The 19,554-nt window shown below is 42.4% G+C and overlaps 1 protein-coding gene across 8 annotated transcripts in view; it reads left to right on the top strand.

Moving 5' to 3' along the window:
• The window catches only part of LOC126483855 (protein rolling stone-like), a 160,517-nt gene extending 142,030 nt beyond the window's left edge, over positions 1-18,487 (top strand). For all 8 annotated transcript variants that reach the window (XM_050107076.1, XM_050107072.1, XM_050107078.1 and 5 more), the window contains one exon: positions 17,747-18,487. In XM_050107076.1, the coding sequence (XP_049963033.1) occupies positions 17,747-18,117 (371 nt within the window). In that variant the 3' untranslated portion in view covers positions 18,118-18,487. The remainder of the gene's footprint in view (positions 1-17,746) is intronic.
• Positions 18,488-19,554: the final 1,067 nt, after the last annotated feature.

The raw sequence follows: 19,554 nt of genomic DNA, 5'->3' as shown, positions 1-19,554 counted from the left end.
TGGCAGACAGGAGTGTTCCCCACCTCGTGGAGGGAGGCAATCCTCATCCCTCTCCTCAAACCAGGAAAGGACTGCACATGTCCCGGTAGTCATCGTAGTATCGCCTTGACAAGCTGTGTCGGAAAGACCCTGGAACGGATGGTTAACCGTCGTCTGGTCTGGCTCCTTAGCCGCTTTCAGGGTGGATTCCGAAAATTTCAGTCCACGGTCGACAACCTGACCCTCCTAGAGGCGGCTATTCAGCAGGCTTTCCTCTGTCAGCATCACTGTATCGGTATCTTCTTTGATATCAGTAAGGCGTATGATACTACTTGGAGACACTGTATTCTTGCACAACTGCATCAATGGGGCTTTCGTGGCCGCCTCCCCATTTTCATGTGGTCTTTCCTGTCTCAGCGGTTTTTTCGGACCAACGTTGGTAACACACTGTCTGATCACTTTGAGCAGGAGAATGGTGTCCCCCAGGGCAGTGTTTTCAGTGTTACCCTCTTTGCCATAGCCATCAACAGTATAACGTCTACAGTGAGGAGTCCAATACAGTGCTCCTTATTTGTCAACGACTTTGCTGTTTTCTGTTCCTCCTCCAGTGTTGCAACCATGAGCCATCAGTTGCAGCTAACAGTGTGGCGGTTAGAGGAGTGGGCTCCAAAGACGGTTTTAGGTTTTCTGCCGATAAGTGTGTTTGTGTTCATTTTAATCATTCTCGTCGTCTTTTTACTTTGCCTGCCTTGCATATGGGGGATACTGTCCTACATTTTAGAGACACAGTGCGGTTTCTGGGCCTAATTTTTGACTCCAGGTTGTCATGGCTGCCACACCTACATGACTTGAAAGCCAGAACCCTGAAGGCGCTGAACATCCTCAAGTGCCTCAGCCACAGGTCTTGGGGAGCGGACAGGGCGCATCTCCTTCAGTTTTATCGAGCTTTTGTGTGTTCATGGCTGGACTATGGGTGCACAGTATATGGGTCAACAAGGCCGTCTTATTTGCAGATACTTGACGCTGTTCACCATGCTGGGATTCGACTGGCCACGGGTGCGTATCGGACCAGCCCCGTACCCAGCCTCTGTGCTGAGGCTGGGAAACCACCACTTACCATCCGGTGGCAGCTCCTGCTGGTGCGCCAGGCTTGTAATTTCTTGCAGCTCCCAGCTCACCTGCTCACCATCTTGTTGCCCATCCACCTCTGGACCGCCTTTTTTCCCGCCGTTCCTGGGCTACGTTGCCTTTTGGGATCCATGTGCAACATGTGCTAGAGTTCCACGGTGTGGAGTCTGCACAACCCCAAATCCAGGGTTTTAACCTCCTGCCACCCTGGTTACTGAAGAGGCCCGGAGTGATTTTAGATTTATTGCAGTACAAGAGAGATTGCACTCCTGCCACCGTTTTTAATGCAGCATTTTCTGCCATTTTATCTGAGCACCACGACTATGTAGCTGTTTTTACAGATGGGTTGAAACAAGGGGATTCCGTTGGTTGCTCAGTTGTTTTTCCAGATCGTGTCCTCAAGGTCCAACTGCCTCAGACTTTTACTGTCTTTGATGCAGAATTGTCTGCTATCTTGCGGGCACTGGAGCAGATGAGACATTCTTCCTCTCCTAAATTTCTTGTCTGTTCCGATTCACTCAGTGCCCTTCACTCATTGCAACATTTGTATCTGGCAGACAAAATTGTCCAGACCATCCAGGATGCCCTTCTCCGACTACAGTGACTGGGGAAGGTTATAGCTTTCTGCTGGGTTCCGGGGCATGTCGGCATTGCTGGGAATGAAAGGGCAGATCTCGCAGCCAAGGAGGCGTGTCTCAATACACAAGTATCTCAGTGTGCTATCCCCCTGCACGCACTCACCTCGCTGTTGAGCTCACGAGTCATGCATCGGTGGGAGGATGAGTGGCTGGAAGTGACTGACAATAAGCTCCGTACAGTCAAGCCCACAATGCATGTGTGGTGTACTTCCTTTCAGCCCCATTGACGGGACAAGGTTCTCCTCACTCGGCTTCGAATAGGCCACAGCTCTATGACGCATGGCTTCCTGCTCCGGCGAGAGGACCCTCCAATGTGTGGTGTCCAGGTCACTGTGCGCCACATTTTATTGGATTGTGTTTTATTTTCTGACCAGCGGACCTGTCATCTCCTTTAGGCAACACTTGGACGAATGTGGTTAAAGTTTTAAAGTTCTGTGCCATATCAAATGTTTTTAGAAAGATTTTAGAGAGAGGACTGTGTGACAAGCCGGCCCATATTTTATGTAAAACACACACACACACACACACACACACACACACTCTCTCTCTCTCTCTCTCTCTCTCTCTCTCTCTCTCTCTCTCTCTCTCTCTTCCTAATGATACATACTGCTTTGCGGTTGCACAAGTATGATTGAATGCCATAGTTGCTTAATTTTTGTATCAGCGTTTCATGGTCAATGGTGTCAAATACCTTTGAAAGATCCAGAAACATTGCAGAGACAGCCTTTTTCTCATCTAAGGACTGTAAAATGTGTTCTGTTAGACTGGCAATTGCTGATTCTGTAGATTTATCGTTTCTGAAACCATGTTGTGAGGGTATGAGAATGTCATGTTTGTCCAAATAGTTAACTAATCTGGCATACATAAGCATTTCTAGGATTTTTGAGAAATCTGATATCAGTGAAACTGGTCTGTATTTGATGAGAAATGAAGCAAGACAAAGGTTTTAAAGAGTATAAAATGGTGCACCATATACATTTTTGGCACCTTTGGAATGTTGATGATGGTTTCAGTCCCAGTTAGGTGCTTGAAGACTTTTTCTATCAACAATTTATATTGTGAACAATATATAAAAAATTTTAGCTAGTATAAGGCAATGTCTCAGTTTGTTGTAGAATCTTAAAATATATTCTGAGCTCAAACATAATGAGGTATCTTGAACAGAGTGACCTCCTCAATGCCAACCAGCATGGATTCCGAAAACATTGATCATGTGAAACCCAACTCACTCTTTTTTTTTTGTGATGTACTGAAGGCTTTAGATCAAGGCGGTCAGGGGGATGTGGTATTTCTGGATTTCTGAAAAACATTTGGCTCATGTCAAAAGTACAATTGAATGTAATTTGTGACTAGGTCAAGGACTTTTAGTAGAGAGGATGCAGCATGCTATCTTGGATGGAGAGTCATCATCAGATGTAGAAGTAATTTCAGGTGTGCCCCAGGGAGATGTGTTTGGACCCTTGCTGTTCATGTTGTATATCAGTGACCTTGCAGACAATATTAATAGTAACCTCATACTTTTTGCAGATGACACAGTTATCTATGATGAAGTACTGTCTGAAAGAAGCTGCATAAATACACAGTCAGATATTGATAAGATTTCAAAGTGGTACAAAGACTGGCGACTTGCTGTAAATATCATACAAATACCTGGGTGTAACATTCAATAGGGATATGAAAGGGAATGATCCCATATGCCCAGTTGTGCATAAAGCATGCAGTAGACCTCATTTATTGGTAGAATGCTGGGAGAGTGCAGTCAGGGAATTACTTACAAATCACTCATATGACTTGTTCTAGAATATTGCTCAAGTGTGGGACCTGTACCAAATAGAACTGACAGGGGGCATTGAACAGGTTTGTTTGATCCATGGCAGAGTGCTACAGAAATACTGAAGAAACTAAACTGGAAGATTCTTGCAAATAGACAAACTATCATGAGAAAGTCTATCAAAAAAGTTTAAAGGACTGACTTTAAATTACGACTCTAGAAATAAACTACAACCTCCTATGTATTGCTCACATAGGGACTGTGGGGACAAGATTAGAATAATTACAACATGCACAGAGGCATTCAAACAATAATTCTTCCTGCACATCAAGTGTGAATGGAATGGGAAGACGTCCTAATAAATGGTACAGTGGGACATACTCTCTGCCATACACCTCACAGCGGGTTGCAGAGTATAGATGTAGATCTAGAAGTACATGGGTTGCCCAGAAAGTAATGCACCACATTTTGTTTCTTCAACCATTCTTCATTGAACATAATGGGAATTACACACACAAAAGAATGGTGTTTTATCTACTCACCCTATTTTTCCACATAATCTCCATTCCATTCTATGGCCTTCCTCCAGTTCAAAACAAGAGCATGTATGCCCTGTCAGTACCAATCCTTGTCCTGGTGGCAGAGTCAGTGCTTCACTGTGTGAATCACCTCCTCATCACCGACAAAATGTCTTCCATGAATGGCAGCCTTTAACAGCCCAAAAAGTGGTAGTCCAAGGGGGCTAAGTCAGGGCTCTAGGGTGGATGGGATAACCCTGTCCAACCCTGTTTTTTGATGTATTCAGTAGTCCTCAGACTTGTGTGGGGCTGAACGTTATCGTGTTGCAGCAAAACATCTCCTGAGTTGCTGTGGCACCAAAGGCACTGGCAGCACATCTATGTTACTGCCTCATGGCATCACATCAATAAGAATCAAACCTTCACAGTCCCAGAACATGGTGATCTTGACCTTACCAGTTGAAGCAGCTGCTTTGAATTTTTTCTTCTGTGAGGCATGGGAGTGGCACCATTCCATAGACTCTCATTTTGTTTTGGGCTCAAAATGATGAACCCAGGTTTCATCACCTGTCACAATCTGAGACAAGAAGGCCTTGCCGTCTGCTTCAAAATGTTGCAACGAATCAATACAAATGTTTCTTCTGTGCAACTTGTGATCCACCATTAGATACCATTGGACCCATCTTGCACACCCTTTTGAATATTGAAGGGTGCAGATAATTGCTTCCACACTTTGTTTGCTGATTGACAGATGCAGCGCCAACACCGAGTCCATAGACTTTGCTCCATAGACTTTGCACAAGTGTTTGTAAACATTCCCCACAGTTTCTTTCTCTGCAGTGAGAAATTCAATGACGGCATGTTGCCTGTGACATACATCACCTAAAGACACCATTCTGAAACCGACCTGTTGCTATGCTATCTGTCGGAAGTGATGGACACTTGGCACGCTCACTCAGGAGACTTCAAATAATACATATGAAACGTTTTGCATTCATAGCATTGTTTTAGGTTGAGAAAAAAAAGTGGTGCATCACTATCTGGGAAACCCTCATAGATGTAGAACTTCCTTACAGCATGAATAAGAATCAATTTCCCCTGTTTTATTTATTTAATCATATGGCTAGGGCCCCCACCGTTGGGCAGACCATTCACCGGGTGCCAGTCTTTCAATTTGGTGCCACTTTGGCGACCTGCAGTCAGTGAGAATGATAGGATGATAATGACAATGATAGCACAACACCCAGTCCCTGGGTGGAGAAAATTACCCAACCCAGCCGGGAATCGAACCCAGGCCCAGAGGACTGACAACCCGTCACAGTGACCATTCAACTATTGGGGGTGGACAATTTCCCCTGTATCGTTGTAGAATAATGTGCAGAGATTTACATAGTATCTGCTGATATGCTTTTCTTGTGTTAATGTTATCAGTAATTTGTATCTGAATTCACTGCAGTGTTAACACACTTTGTGGAAAGTAAACACCCCCCCCCCCCCCCATGAAGTATAACTTTGTGAAATACCGTAAGTTGGTTTTTGTAAGATAGTGAGGAATTATTTTGCAGACCCATTAAAGAAGGAAGTGTATGACCACAATCCAGCGACCTACCTTTCCTCTTGCTTCTAGCCTCCACCCCTGGGTATCCAGCCTCTTACATCCCCAGAAAACACTTTATCCCTTAATATGGCTCTACTACACTTAGATGTGATGCTTACAAGTAGTATTTGTTCTTAACCTACTTCTTTTAACAATAAACATCAACTTTGTACCATTAAAACACAATTTTTAAAAATCTGCAAACTGTTAGTCCTAGAAGAAAATGAAGTAGGCGTTTTTGTAGGACATTTAATGTAGTATATTTTTGTACTGGGAAACATTTTTACTTGGTCCTGCTGTTTTCGAAAAATATCCAAGAAAATGCTTTATATGAAACAGATGAAACAACAAAATATTTGGAATAATATAATAGATGAAGTAACACCATTGCCCGCTAAATAATACCAAAATCTACCTCCAAGATAAGATCTATGGAAACCATAATTAGCCACCAATTTCACATTTATTGACACTTTATGACAGTAAAAGGTACTAAAAATGACATGTTTTTGAGAGATCTTTAATGCAATTTATGTTAAGAACTGAATGCTTAATGTTTTTTGTGTTTTCAGTTCTGAACTTGAGATGATTAATGTTTTTCGTGTATGTTCAGTCGATGGCATTTATGTATTCATACTATGAAACAGTAATATTCCACAACATCACAGTTCCTGTGCTGTGATTAGTTGACAGAAGCTAATGATGCTGATTTACATATCTGATTAGCCAACACACCTTACTTGTTGGTTTTCATATTTATACTTGAGTAGTATGAAAATATGTAGTTTAAGTTGTACACCATATTAAGGAGCACTCAAAATGCATCCTTTTCAGTTTTCTTCATTGTGCTAAAGTATCATTGGTGGCTAAACATGCTACCATACATTACTCTGTTGAATTTATGTGTATACTCTTTTCTGGATCTGCATTGTTTTTGTTTTTGTTTGATTTGATCATGTCTGAGCACGCCACTTACAGCCTAAGCTTATGTTCTCAATTTCTGCCTAATAAAATGCAATTATACCATTCAGTATTCACAGTATACTACAACTGTTTGCAAGAACTCAGACACAAAACCCACAAAAACAAATTTGCTAGTTTATCCTGCAGAATTTGTCAGCAAGCAAGGAACATGCTTTGCATGCTTGTTTCGTCTAATCATTCTTGAAACTCTCAGTACATGGTGCCAGTTATGTTATCATATTCCCATGCATTCTAGCAAGACATTTACAATTTTGTTATACCTCTCGTGCAATGGACGGAATTATTGATTAACAGTGCATCAAAGCATAATACAGATACACAGAAACAGCGATTCAATAACCGAGGTTCAGGCACTGTTGATTCCCATTTCCTAAAGTGGCAGAATGTGAAAATCACATGGAATTTGGTAGGACACCCTTCAGCTGAATGAACAGAGCCATTGGGTGTCGTATGAGAGTTGTTATCCACAGAAACCACACCTCCAAACCTCTGCTGCATGGAGCTAAGCAGCATGTCACGATGCAGCCTTAAGACAAACTACTACCGGTTTGAAAACAATAACTTGACATCAACAGATCCAAAGATTTGACTGTCAGTATTTAAACCTGTAAAGGAAACATTTGAAATGTCTGCTGATAATTTAAATTCTGTAATCCATTATTATGACATATTTTAATATATCTTTAGGGGTGGCTATGTCTCAGAGCTTTTAACTGTGAGCCACACCTGATCTTGAGTATTTGATTAATTTTCTTTGAAACACTAGATTTAAGACAAATCCATTGATATCTTGTACATTGTACTACAGCCATCAATGGGCTGCAAAAATAAATAAACACACTACCATAGAGGACCCATCAAGCACAGAAATATCTTCAACAGCGAACAGTTCAGCACTTGGAATGGTGAACTCAAGTCTCCTTACTTTTCATGCAACCCAAGCTGATACTCAGCATGAAGGCTGATGTGAAAAACTGTTGATGGTTGATGGTCACATCAATGAGCCAGCACACTGAGTGTCAACTTGCTTTGTGCAAACAGGTACCACATCACGCGGTGAAGCATTGTCGGTGGAAAGGAGGATAACACCATCTCTAGCCGTGAGGCAGTAGCGCAAAGTGTAGTAGTTCTGCACCAGCCGAAGTGGCCGTGCGGTTAAAGGCGCTGCAGTCTGGAACCGCGAGACCGCTACGGTCGCAGGTTCGAATCCTGCCTCGGGCATGGATGTTTGTGATGTCCTTAGGTTAGTTAGGTTTAACTAGTTCTACATTCTAGGGGACTAATGACCTCAGCAGTTGAGTCCCATAGTGCTCAGAGCCATTTGAACCATTTTTTTGTAGTAGTTCTGCAACGGGTCAGAAGTCTTAGTGGACGGACGATCTGGCCAACCCTTCTGAATACAGCGTAAAACCCAGGAGAGGGTAGGGTCAGAACCCGTAGCAGCCACCAGCCGGTCCCCGGTGATGGGAAACCCGTCCACAACCCGCTGCTCGGCAACACCCAGATGGAAACATAAAAGTTCGTCCTTATCGAATGCCAGATCAGGACCCATGGGAAGGCGAGACAGTTATCAGCATTTGAATGTTGAGCCATCGGCCGGAAATGAATCTCATAATTGAAACGAGACAAGTAAAGAGCCCAACGCTGGCCTTGGCGGGAAGTGACAATGATGGATGAAACAAGGAAACAAGTGGTTTGTGATCCGTAACAAGATGAAATTTGGATCCATAGAGAAAAACACCAAACCTTTGAAGGGCATAAATAATGGCCTAAGCTTCTTTTTCAATTTGAGAATACTTTTGTTGGGCATCCGTGAGTGTTTTGGAGGCATAAGCAATAGGTTGTTCAGAGCCGTCAGAAAAACTGTGCGCAAGGACTGCACCGACCCCGTATTGAGAGGCATCCATGGCAAGAACAAGGTGTTGGCCAGAGTGATAAGTAGCCAGGCACGAGGCCTGTTTCAGCATAGTCTTCAATTTCTGGAAAGCCGCATCGCATGACGCGAACCAGTGAAAAGGCACATTTTTGTGCAACAGGCGATGCAACGGCTGAGCCACCGACGCAGCAGACGGTAAAAACTTGTGACAGCATACTATTTTCCCCAAGAAGGCCTGCAGTGCCTTAACAGATGTAGGGCGAGGAAGGGCATTGATCGCAGTGACAGTTTTCTGAAGCAGACGAATACCATCCCGAGAGAGTTGAAACCCCAAGTACGTGCTAGATGCCTGAAAAAAATTGTGATTTCTGAAGAGTACACTTAAGACCGGCAGTCTGTAAGACATGAAAAAGTGTGCGGAGGTTCTGGAGATGTTCTTTAGTGGTGGAGCCAGTGACAACAATGTCTTCCATGTAATTTATACACCCAGGAACAGGGAGCAATAACTGTTCCAAGAATCGCTGAAAGAGAGCAGGGGCGCTGGCAACCCCAAATGGCAATCGTTGGTATCGATAGAGGCCGAAAGGCATGTTAAGGACCAGAAACTGCCGGGAGGCAGCGTCTAGAGGAAGTTGATAAGCTTCAGACAGGTCAATTTTAGAAAAATACTGGCCTCCAGCAAGTTTAGTGAACAATTCTTCAGGTCGGGGCATAGGGTAAGTGTCGATGAGGCATTGCGTATTTACAGTGGCTTTAAAATCGCTACAGAGACGGATATCACCATTGGGCTTAGCAACGACAACAACAGGAGAGGACCACTCACTGGGAGTGACAGGAAGCAAGACTCCTGAAGTAGAGAGATGATCCACCTCCCGTTTTACCCGATCATGAAGGGCCACAGGAATGGGCCGAGCCCGAAAAAACTTTGGCCGAGAAGTGGGTTTGAGCATGATATGAGCTTCAAAGTCGTTTGCACGGCCTAACCCAGGAGAAAAAAGGGACGAAAAGGTTGTCGACAAGGAATCCAATTGAGCATAAGGAATAGCATCAGAGACAATATCGACAGTCATCTATGGAGAACCCAAAAACACGAAAGGCATTGAAACCAAAAAGATTTCCTACATTGCTCTGATCAACCACAAATATGGGAACAGTGCGAACGACGGATTTGTAAGATACCTCAGCATTAAATTGTCCCAAGAGAGAAATCTTCTGTTTATTGCATGTCCGTAATTGCCGAGTGACAGGTGATAGGAGTGGAGAACCCAACTGAAGATACGTCTGAGAATTAATTATAGTGGCAGCAGAACCGGTATCCACCTGCATGCGAACATCCCGACCAAGGATTTGGACAGTGAGGAATAACTTCCCTGAAAGGGAAGAAGTGCAATTGACAGACAACACAGAAGCAGAATCAGTGTCACGGTCATGAACATCATGTATGCGGTTGGATTTGCAAACGGCAGACACATGACCCATCTTTTTGCAATTGTGACACATGGCCCAACATTGGGGACAGTCCTCCCGTGAACGTTTCGTAAAACACCGCGGACATGAAGGAAGTTGCCGTGGGTTTTGCTGCAGTTTCTTAGAGGGTTGTTTACGGGTAGACCGAGGCTGCGCTTGGGAGCGTACTGCAGCCACGTCAGCCGGGAGGGACGCATCGCACGCGTCGTCAACAGCGCACAGCGGTTGTATTTCCCCGACGTCACCCCATGCCTCTATTTGCGCCCCAGTGGCGCGAGAAACTTCAAAAGATTGCGCGATGGATAGGACTTCATCTAGAGTCGGATTTGCCAACTGAAGGGCACGTTGCCAAACTTCTTTGTCGGGCGCCGACCAGATAATAGCATCCCGCACCATGAAATCGGCATAGGATTCTTTGCGAACATCAGTTACAAATTGACACTTTCGACTGAGGCCGTGAAGTTCAGCAGCCCAAGTGCGATAGGATTGACGTGGTTGTTTTTGACAACGATAAAAGGCAACACGAGAGGCTACCACATGTGTTTGCTTTTGAAAATATACGGACAGAAGTGAGCACATTTCAGCAAAGGACAAATACGCAGGATCTTTCAAAGGAGCCAATTGCGACAACAACCGATACATTTGAGGGGAAATCCATGAAAGGAACAGAGACTTACATGTTTGTTCGTCCGCGACATGAAATGCCAAGAAGTGCTGTCGAAGACATTTTTCGTAGTCAGACCAGTCTTCTGCCGTCTTGTCGTAAGGAGGAAAAGGAAGTATAGACAACGACGAGAAACGCCCGCATTTGATGCCGCGACGAAATCGCGAATGGCCGGTGTTAGAAGCGTTTGCTGTTCAATGAGACCTTGCAATAGTTGCTCGACAGTGGCCATTGAAACCTGTGGGTCAACGATGAAAAGGAAAAATCCACTACCTCGTCGCCAATTGTTATAACGTCGAGTTTAACACATATATTTCAGAACGACACAACACATATAAGTCAATGAGCAAGTTGACAAAGCAAGACATGTGAACAAGGTAACATTTGAGTGAGCACTGAGCCCAAGTGTAGCGGCCACTGGCTGGCTGGCTGCTTAGGTGGCACGGCTGCTGCATGGCTGGCAGACAGCGCCGCATGTAGAGGACACGCGTAATTGCGCAGCGACACTTTGAATGATTGGCGAGTCACAACAATTTCTATGTTTCTTTTCTGGTTTAATCCTTTGTGTCCCTACAATATGAAAAACTTACCTTTAAAATTTTTCATAAAATAGTGTTTCCATATTGTAAGCAGCAAATACAAGAAGAAATTCACAAAAAGTAAACAATCAATTATTTTAAGGAGGTAGTTTCCCTTTGGAATATCATTTTAATATTTTTTACAAAATGTCCCTTTCTATGATAGAGTAAGCAATGAATACAAGACAACATTGGCAAAAATTAAACAATCAATTGTTTTAAAGGTGTGGTTTCACTTTGGAACATTGGGACACACAGTTTTCAACAACCCATGATTGCATGAGGTATACACTGCCAAAACAAAACGAGAAAAAAGAAAAAAAAAGAAAAAAAACACCCTTTTAGAGGTTTCCAATTCATTCAGCATTTATTATTGCAACAATGCCCATGGAGTACGTGAAATGAATACATTTACTGATCAGTGGGGCTCTGAGCACTATGGGACTTAACATCTATGGTCATCAGTCCCCTAGAACTTAGAACTACTGAAGCCTAACTAACCTAAGGACATCACACAACACCCAGTCATCACAGATCAGTAGGGCAAGCAGTTCTGAAGTATCAGGTATTGACTAATGCTGGAACACCCTTATTAGGCTACACCGCTGTAGCCTCCATGGGTGACAATGCAACCCATGATTCTGTCATCCACTCAGTCATACGGATGGCGAATACTACCCTGGTTTATATGCTATACCACACTTGCTCAACCTGTTCACATAGTTCTGTAGGAGTTGTTGCTTGATGAAGCTCAAGAGTCACTTCTTTTCGTCATATCCCTTCTTGTGGTCATCTGTCCAGAGACAGATTTGATGCAGCTCTCCATGCTACTCTATCCTATGCAAGCTCCTTCATCTCCCAGTACCTACTGCAATCTACACTCTTCTGAATCTGCTTAGTGTATTTATCTCTTGGTCTCCTTCTATGATTTTTACCCTCCATGCTGCCCTCCAATACTAAATTGGTGATCCCTTGATGCCTCAGAACATGTCCTACCAACTGATCCCTTCTTCTAGTCAACTTGTGCCACAAACCTCCTCATTAGTTATGTGATCTATCCATCTAATCTTCAACATTCTTCTGTAGTACCACATTTTGAAAGCGTCTATTCTCTTCTTGTCCAAACTATTTATCATCTGTGTTTCACTTCCAAACATGGCTACACTCCATACAAATACTTTTAGATACGACTTCCTTACACTTAAATGTATACTCGATGTTAACAAATTTCTCTTCTTCAGAAACGATTTCCTTGCCATTGCCAGTCTGCATTTTATATATTCTCTACTTCGACTATCATCAGTTATTTTGCCCCCCCCCCCCCCCCCCCCCCAAATAGCAAAACTCCTTTACTACTTTAAGTGTCTCATTTCCTAATCTAATTCCCTCAGCATCACCCGACTTACTTCGACTACATGCCATTATCCTCATTTTGCTTTTGTTGATGTTCATCTTATATCCTCCTTTCAAGACACTGTCTATTCTGTTCAACTGCTCTTCCAAGTCCTTTGCTGTCTCTGACAGAATTACAATGTCATCGGCAAGCCTCAAAGTTTTTATTTCTTCTCTATGGATTTTAATTCCTACTCCGAATTTTTCTTTTGTTTCCTTTACTGCTTGCTCAATATACAGATTGAATAACATTGGGATAGGCTCTCTTCCCAACCACTGCTTCCCTTTCTTGCCCCTCGACTCTTATAATTGCCATCTGGTTTCTGTACAAATTGTCAATAGCCTTTTGCTCCTTGTATTTTACCCCTGCCACTTTCAGAATTTGTAAGAGAGTATTCCAGTCAACATTGTACAAAACTTTCTCTAAATTTACAAATGCTAGAAACTTAATCTATCTTCTAAGATAAGTCATAGGGTCAGTATTGCCTCACGTGTTCCAAAATTTCTACGGAATCCAAACTGATCTTCCCCGAGGTCGGCTTCTACCAGTTTTTCCATTCGTCTGTACAGAATTCGTGTTAGTATTTTGTAGCTGTAACTTATTAAACTGATAGTTTGGTAATATCCACATCTGTCAACACCTCCTTGCTTTGGGATTGGAATTATTATATTCTTCTTGAAGTCTGAGGGTATTTCACCTGTCTCATACATCTTGCTCACCAGATTGTATAGTTTTGTCACGGCTGGCTCTCCCAAGGCTATCAGTAGTTCTAATGGAATGTTGTCTACTCCCAGGGACTAATTTCAACTTAGGTCTTTCAGTGCGATGTCAAACTCTCTGCACAGTATCATCTCCCATTTCATCTTCATCTCCATCCTCTTCCATTTCCATAATATTGTCCTCAAGTACATTGCCCTTGTATACTCTCTCTATATACTCCTTCCACCTTTCTGCTTTCCCTTCTTTGTTTAGAACTGGGTTTCCATCTGAGCTCTTGATATTCATACAAGTGATTCTCTTTTCTCCGAAGGTCTCTTTAATTTTTTTGTAGACAGTATCTGTCTTACTCCTAGTGCCGTATGCCTCTACATCCTTACATCTGTCCTTTAGCTGTACCTGCTTAGCCATTTTGCACTTCCTGTCAATCTCATTTTTGAGACATTTGTATTCCTTTTAGCCTGCTTCATTTACTGCATTTTTATATTTTCTCCTTTCATTAGTTAAATTCAATATATATTCTGTTACCCAAGGATTTCTTCTAGTCCTCATCTTTTTACCTACTTGATCCTCTGCTGCCTTCACTATTTCATCTCTCAAAGCTACCCATTGTTCTTCTACTGTATTTCTTTCCCCCATTCTTGTCAATCGTTACCTAATGTTCTTCCTGAAACTATCTACAACTTCTGGTTTAGTCAGTTTATCCAGGTTCCATCTCCTTAAATTCCCACCTTTTTGCAGTTTCTTCAGTTTTAATCTACAGTTCATAACCAGTACATTGTGGTCAGAGTCCATTTCTGCCCCTGGAAATGTCTTGCAGTTTAAAACCTGGTTCCTAAATCTCTTGCTTTACCATTATGTAATCTATCTGAAACCTTCCAGTACCTCCAGGCCTCTTCCATGTATACAGCCTTCTTTCATGAGTCTTGAACCAAGTGTTAGCTATGATTAAGTTACGCTCTGTGCAAAATTCTACCAGGCAGCTTCCTCTTTCATTCCTTACCCCCATTCCATATTCACCTACTATGTTTCCTTCTCTTCCTTTTCCTACTATCGAATTACAGTCACCCATGACTATTAAATTTTCATCTCCCTTCAGTATCTTAATAATTTCTTTTATCTCATTATAGATTTCATCAATCTCTTCATCGTCTGCAGAGCTAGTTGGCATATAAACTTGTACTACTGTGGTAAGCATGGGCTTTGTGTCTATCTTGGCCACAATATGCATTCCCTACGCTGTTTGTAGTGGCTTACCCACACGCCATCATATCCCACACATGCTCAATTGGAGAAAAGTTTGGAGATCATGCTGGCCAAGGAAGTTGCTGCACATTATGGAGAGTGTATTGATTTTCATGGGTAGTGTGTGGGTCAGCATTATCCCATTGGAACAACACATCACCTGCCTGTTGCAAGAATGACAAAAGAACGGGTCTAACAACATTCTGCATGTACCGAGTGCTGGTTAGTTCCCTCCCCCCAGAAACACCAAAGGCGAAAAATAGTTGTAGCTTATTGCATCCCAGATCATAAGACCTGGGGTGGTGCCAGGATGTCATGGACAAATGCTCTCTGTGAGACACCACTCATCGTGTCTATGGTATACACGCAAATGGCCAACATTTGTGTGCAGCCAGAATCTTTCATTGCTGAAGATCACAGCATGCCATTCTATCTTCCAAGTGGTCCTCTGATGGCAAGTTGGTGCTGTCATGTGAGTGGAAGATGGCCTAGATGTGTGCGTGCCCATAGTCCCACTGCTAATAACCAGATCACAACACATCAATACGACAATCCTGGCAGGCATCTGTGCTGTGTGGATGTCCAGGACATTGTCCACAGGTGTGAGAATGGTCATGTCACCACTGATGTTAGCATTGTTGCACAACTGATGCAGCACATCTAACTTATGTGACAATCACACAAGTATTGTCCCACTACTTGGAAGGTCAGTTTGACCCTTTTCAAACTCACTCAGTTGGCTGTAGGAAGCATAAGTGTGTCTCCATGGCAAGGTTATCTGCTTGCTTAACATATTTGCACTACACTGAGTCTTCTGGCTGTGAGAATTCCCTGTTAAAGGGTAGACAAAGATGGTGCTCTGGTAGCTATGCTGTTATGCTCTGTTTGCAAACACATTGAAACCATTACCAGTTCATCTAATATCTCCCAGGTGGCATATGCCATCATCAGATCAAAATTGATGTCATCCTTACAGGTGTACAATTTTTTTCTTTCCAGCAGTATATTTAGAAACAATTTCACATTTTTTATAGACACATTCCCACATCTCAAGATTTACACGAACTCATAATGCCTAAAACAGACTAGAGTCCTACATAACAAGAAAAAAATGGGGCTGAACTTTAATAAATCTGTATCAAAAGTAGATACTACTCCAGTGGTTTCATTTCAAAACAACTCATAACAACAGTAGTAGTAACTCAAAGAATGGAAAATCCAGGATGTAATAATCACTGTATTATGAAAAGGATAGTTGTCACTCACCATATAGTGGAGATGCCAAGGCACAACAAAAAGACTATCAAACAAAGCTATTGTCCAATCAGATCTTCATCAGAATTAGTCAACATACACACACAGATGCTCATGCAAACACAACTCGCACACGCACAACCACAGTCTCTGTCTAGCAAGGCTAGACTGTGAGCAGCAGCACATGATGGGAAAAGCATACAGGGTGGTGGGGGTAAGGAGGAGGCTGGAGTGGGGAAGGTGAGGGATAGCAGGGTAGGGATGGGGGAGGGGGGGGGGGGGAAGTGCTGCTTGTGGGAGCATACAGGGATGAGGTGGGTAAAGGGTAGGGCAGTTAGGTACAGTCAGGAGGTTAGACAGAGGGTGGGTGGTGGGGGCTCTGGCAGCAGAAAAGGAGAGAAGTAAAAAGACTGTGGGTGTGTTGGTGGAACAGAGGGCTGTGTACTGCAGGGAAGGGGATAGTGGTTAAAAGACAACGACTAGCAAAGATTGAGACCAGGAGGGTCATGGGAACGTACGATATATTGGAGGGAGAGTTCCCACCTGCGCAATTCAGAAAAGCTGGTGTTGGTGGAAAGGATCCAGATGTCAGATGTCACAGGCTGTGAAGTGGTCACTGAAATGAAGAATGTTGTGTTGGGTGGAATGCTCAACAACAAGGTGGTCTAGCTGTTTCTTGGCCACAGTTTGTTGGTGGCCATTCATGCGGACAGACAGCTTGTAGAATGCAGCACAGTGGTTGCAGCTTAGCTTGTAGATCATATGACCGGTTTCACATATAGCCCTGCCAGTGATGTGATAGGTGATGTTTGTGACTGGACTAGAGTAGGTGGTGGTGGGAGGAAGTAGGTGACAGGTCATGCATCTAGGTCTATTACAGGGATATGGGCCCTTAGACAAGGGGTTGGGAGCAGAGGTTGTATACGGATGGAAAAGGGTGTTGTGTAGGTTCAGTGAGCGGTGGAATAGCATTGTGGAAGGGATAGGAAGGACAGTGGATAGGACATTCTTCATTTCAGGGCATGACGAGAGGTAGTAGAAACCTTGGTGTAGAATGTGATTCAGTTCCTCCAATCCTGGGTAGTACTGGGTCATGAGGGGAAGGCTCCTTTACTGCTGGACAGTGGAACTTTGAGGGATGGTGGGTGACTGGAGAGGTAAGGCATGCGAGATCTGTTTTTGTACAATGCTGGGAGGGTATTATGGTCTGTGGAGGCATCAGTGAGACACTTGCTATGTTTTGAGAGGGACTACTCATCACTGCAGATGTGACAGCCAAATTTATGTTACAACATTATTTATACTTACTTTCACTAACAATGATTGTCTTGATATGAGCACTATTTAAGAAAAAGACATGTATCACAATTTCCTACAGTCACATAGCACAATCTCTGTGACAACTGCCGGCCGTGGTGGCCAAGTGGTTAAAGGCGCTACAGTCTGGAACCGCGCGGCTGCTACAGTCACAGGTTCGAATCCTGCCTCGGGCATGGATGTGTGTGATGTCCTTAGGTTAGTTAGGTTTAAGTAGTTCTAAGTTCTACGGGACTGATGACCTTAGAAGTTAAGTCCCATAGTGCTCAGAGCCATTTGAACCATCTGACAACTGTTGCTTTGAATGTTGTAAGTGACTGCTGCAATGCACTATACTCATAGAAGTACCTCAGTGTACCACTAGATGTCTCTTTTTTTCAATATCATTGATGATTTCATGTAAAAGGCACTGCTACTTAAAAATAGTAATAATAATAAAGTGGTGGTTTCAGGCAAAAATCACTGGTACTGAAAGAGTTAAATTAGCTATCTTGTATCCACCTTCAGGAAAATTTTTGCTAGCTGTTATTTAAGATAACAGTCTTGTTTTACTTTTTCAATTTACCTCACTGAAATTAGAATACTTACATTTATATGTACCTTAATTTGTTCTGTTACAGAGCAGCATCCATTAGATGCAGTGAACATCCTCACACATGCCATGAATGGCATAATGATGACCATTGACCTGCTTATCATTGCACACCCTTTAAGAATTAGCCACATGTATTTACCACTGTTCTTTGCGTTGGTTTATGTGATATTCAGTGGGATCTATTACCTTGCTGGTGGCACAGACAGATTTGGACGCACTTATATATATGACATTCTAAACTGGGAGAAGACGGGGTATGCCTTTCTGGCATGTCTATTGGGCCTCATATTTATAGCTGTAATGCACTCAGCATTGGCAGGAATAAATGCAGCATGCAGACATCTTGTAAAGTTTCGATGGACAGCAAAACATAGTGACAAGTGTTTGCCCTATTAGATGAACAGCAGAAGTTAAGAATTATTTCTTTTATATGTTAAATATGTGTGAAAAAGACTGATTTTGTTTCTAGAATAAGTAGCTTTGTGATAACTTATCTTTGAACCTGTATGTGTAAAAAAGCATGTGTAGGAAGAGCACAGGTTAGAGCTATCTCTCAACAGGTTGCTTGCTTGTTTCATTATGTGTGTAGTCTCACCAGTGCGTCATTCCAAAGTAATTCCTCATCTTCTGCATTATGTACATTCTCCCGTCATATTTTATTTATAGAAACAAAGTGCAATAGATAAACATTTTGTTTACTCCCTGTCACCAATTCCTTAAGATTCTTTTGTGAAAATGGAAAATAAACTGTCAATAAAATATGTAATACATAAAATTATATTTTTATAATTTGTAATTTAAGCAACTACAAAGTTTCTATTTTTTTACTGGTCTACTCTAACTCCCATCAACTTATGATTTTCTAACATTCATACAAAGCAGGTTCCACAACTATCTTGTAGTTATCTGTTTATTCACTGATTCACAGAAATGTTGATAAAAATAGAAAGGGAAAGAAATAAACATGAATCATACAAAAATGAGGAAATAGCTGAGAAGGGAACACACATTTAGTTGTCGTATTTTGCCGGCTGCTGGGGCGAGCAGTTCTAGGTGCTTCAGTCTGGAACCGTGCAACCGCTATGGTCACAGGTTCAAATCCTGCCTCAGGCATGGTTGTGTGTGATGTCCTTAGGTTAGTTAGGTTTAAGTAGGTCTAAGTTCTAGGGGACTGATGATCTCAGATGCTAAGCCCCATAGTGCTCAGAGGCATTTGAACCATTTTTTTGTCATCTGTTCTGTTATTTCTTGTTCATTACTTTCCCTGATTTTTCTTCCACCACATTCTCTTCCCTTCTTTCTTTCTTCCATCTTCTCCTTCTGACTTTTCATTATTATCAGACATTCATATTTTTCATCATAACGCTGTTCTTTTAACAGTTTTTGTCTTATGGTCTTTCTTTCCTCTTCACTATCCCATAATATCAATCCACATGTTTCTTGCATTTGTTTTGTTCTGTATCATTTCTGTTTCTCTCTTTTCCCCTTATATCTGTTCCTGTTTCTCTCTTTCTCCTTCATATCTCTTCTTTTTTTCTGCTTGATTATTATTCCTATGCTAGCTTGCTTTCTTGTTGCTACTAATGTTTGGAATGCCACAGGCCCTTAAAATCAACAGAACATAATGTTCCAACAGTTCAACTGTGAGACTACAATGCATTTTAGTCATGCATACAACATGAGAAGCAAGAGAATTTCATGCTTTCCACACACAAGTTGAAATTATAGGCACACTCTCTGGAGCAGATGAGGATGAAAATATATATGATAAATTAATAGGCAAAAATATAGTTAATATCAAGGCAGATCCTCTAAAAATAAGGCTCCTGCTGT

The sequence above is a fragment of the Schistocerca serialis genome, chromosome 6 (genome assembly GCF_023864345.2).
Source record: "Schistocerca serialis cubense isolate TAMUIC-IGC-003099 chromosome 6, iqSchSeri2.2, whole genome shotgun sequence".
In the NCBI taxonomy this organism is placed as follows: domain Eukaryota; kingdom Metazoa; phylum Arthropoda; class Insecta; order Orthoptera; family Acrididae; genus Schistocerca; species Schistocerca serialis.
This window is presented reverse-complemented; position numbering and strand designations above follow the sequence as displayed.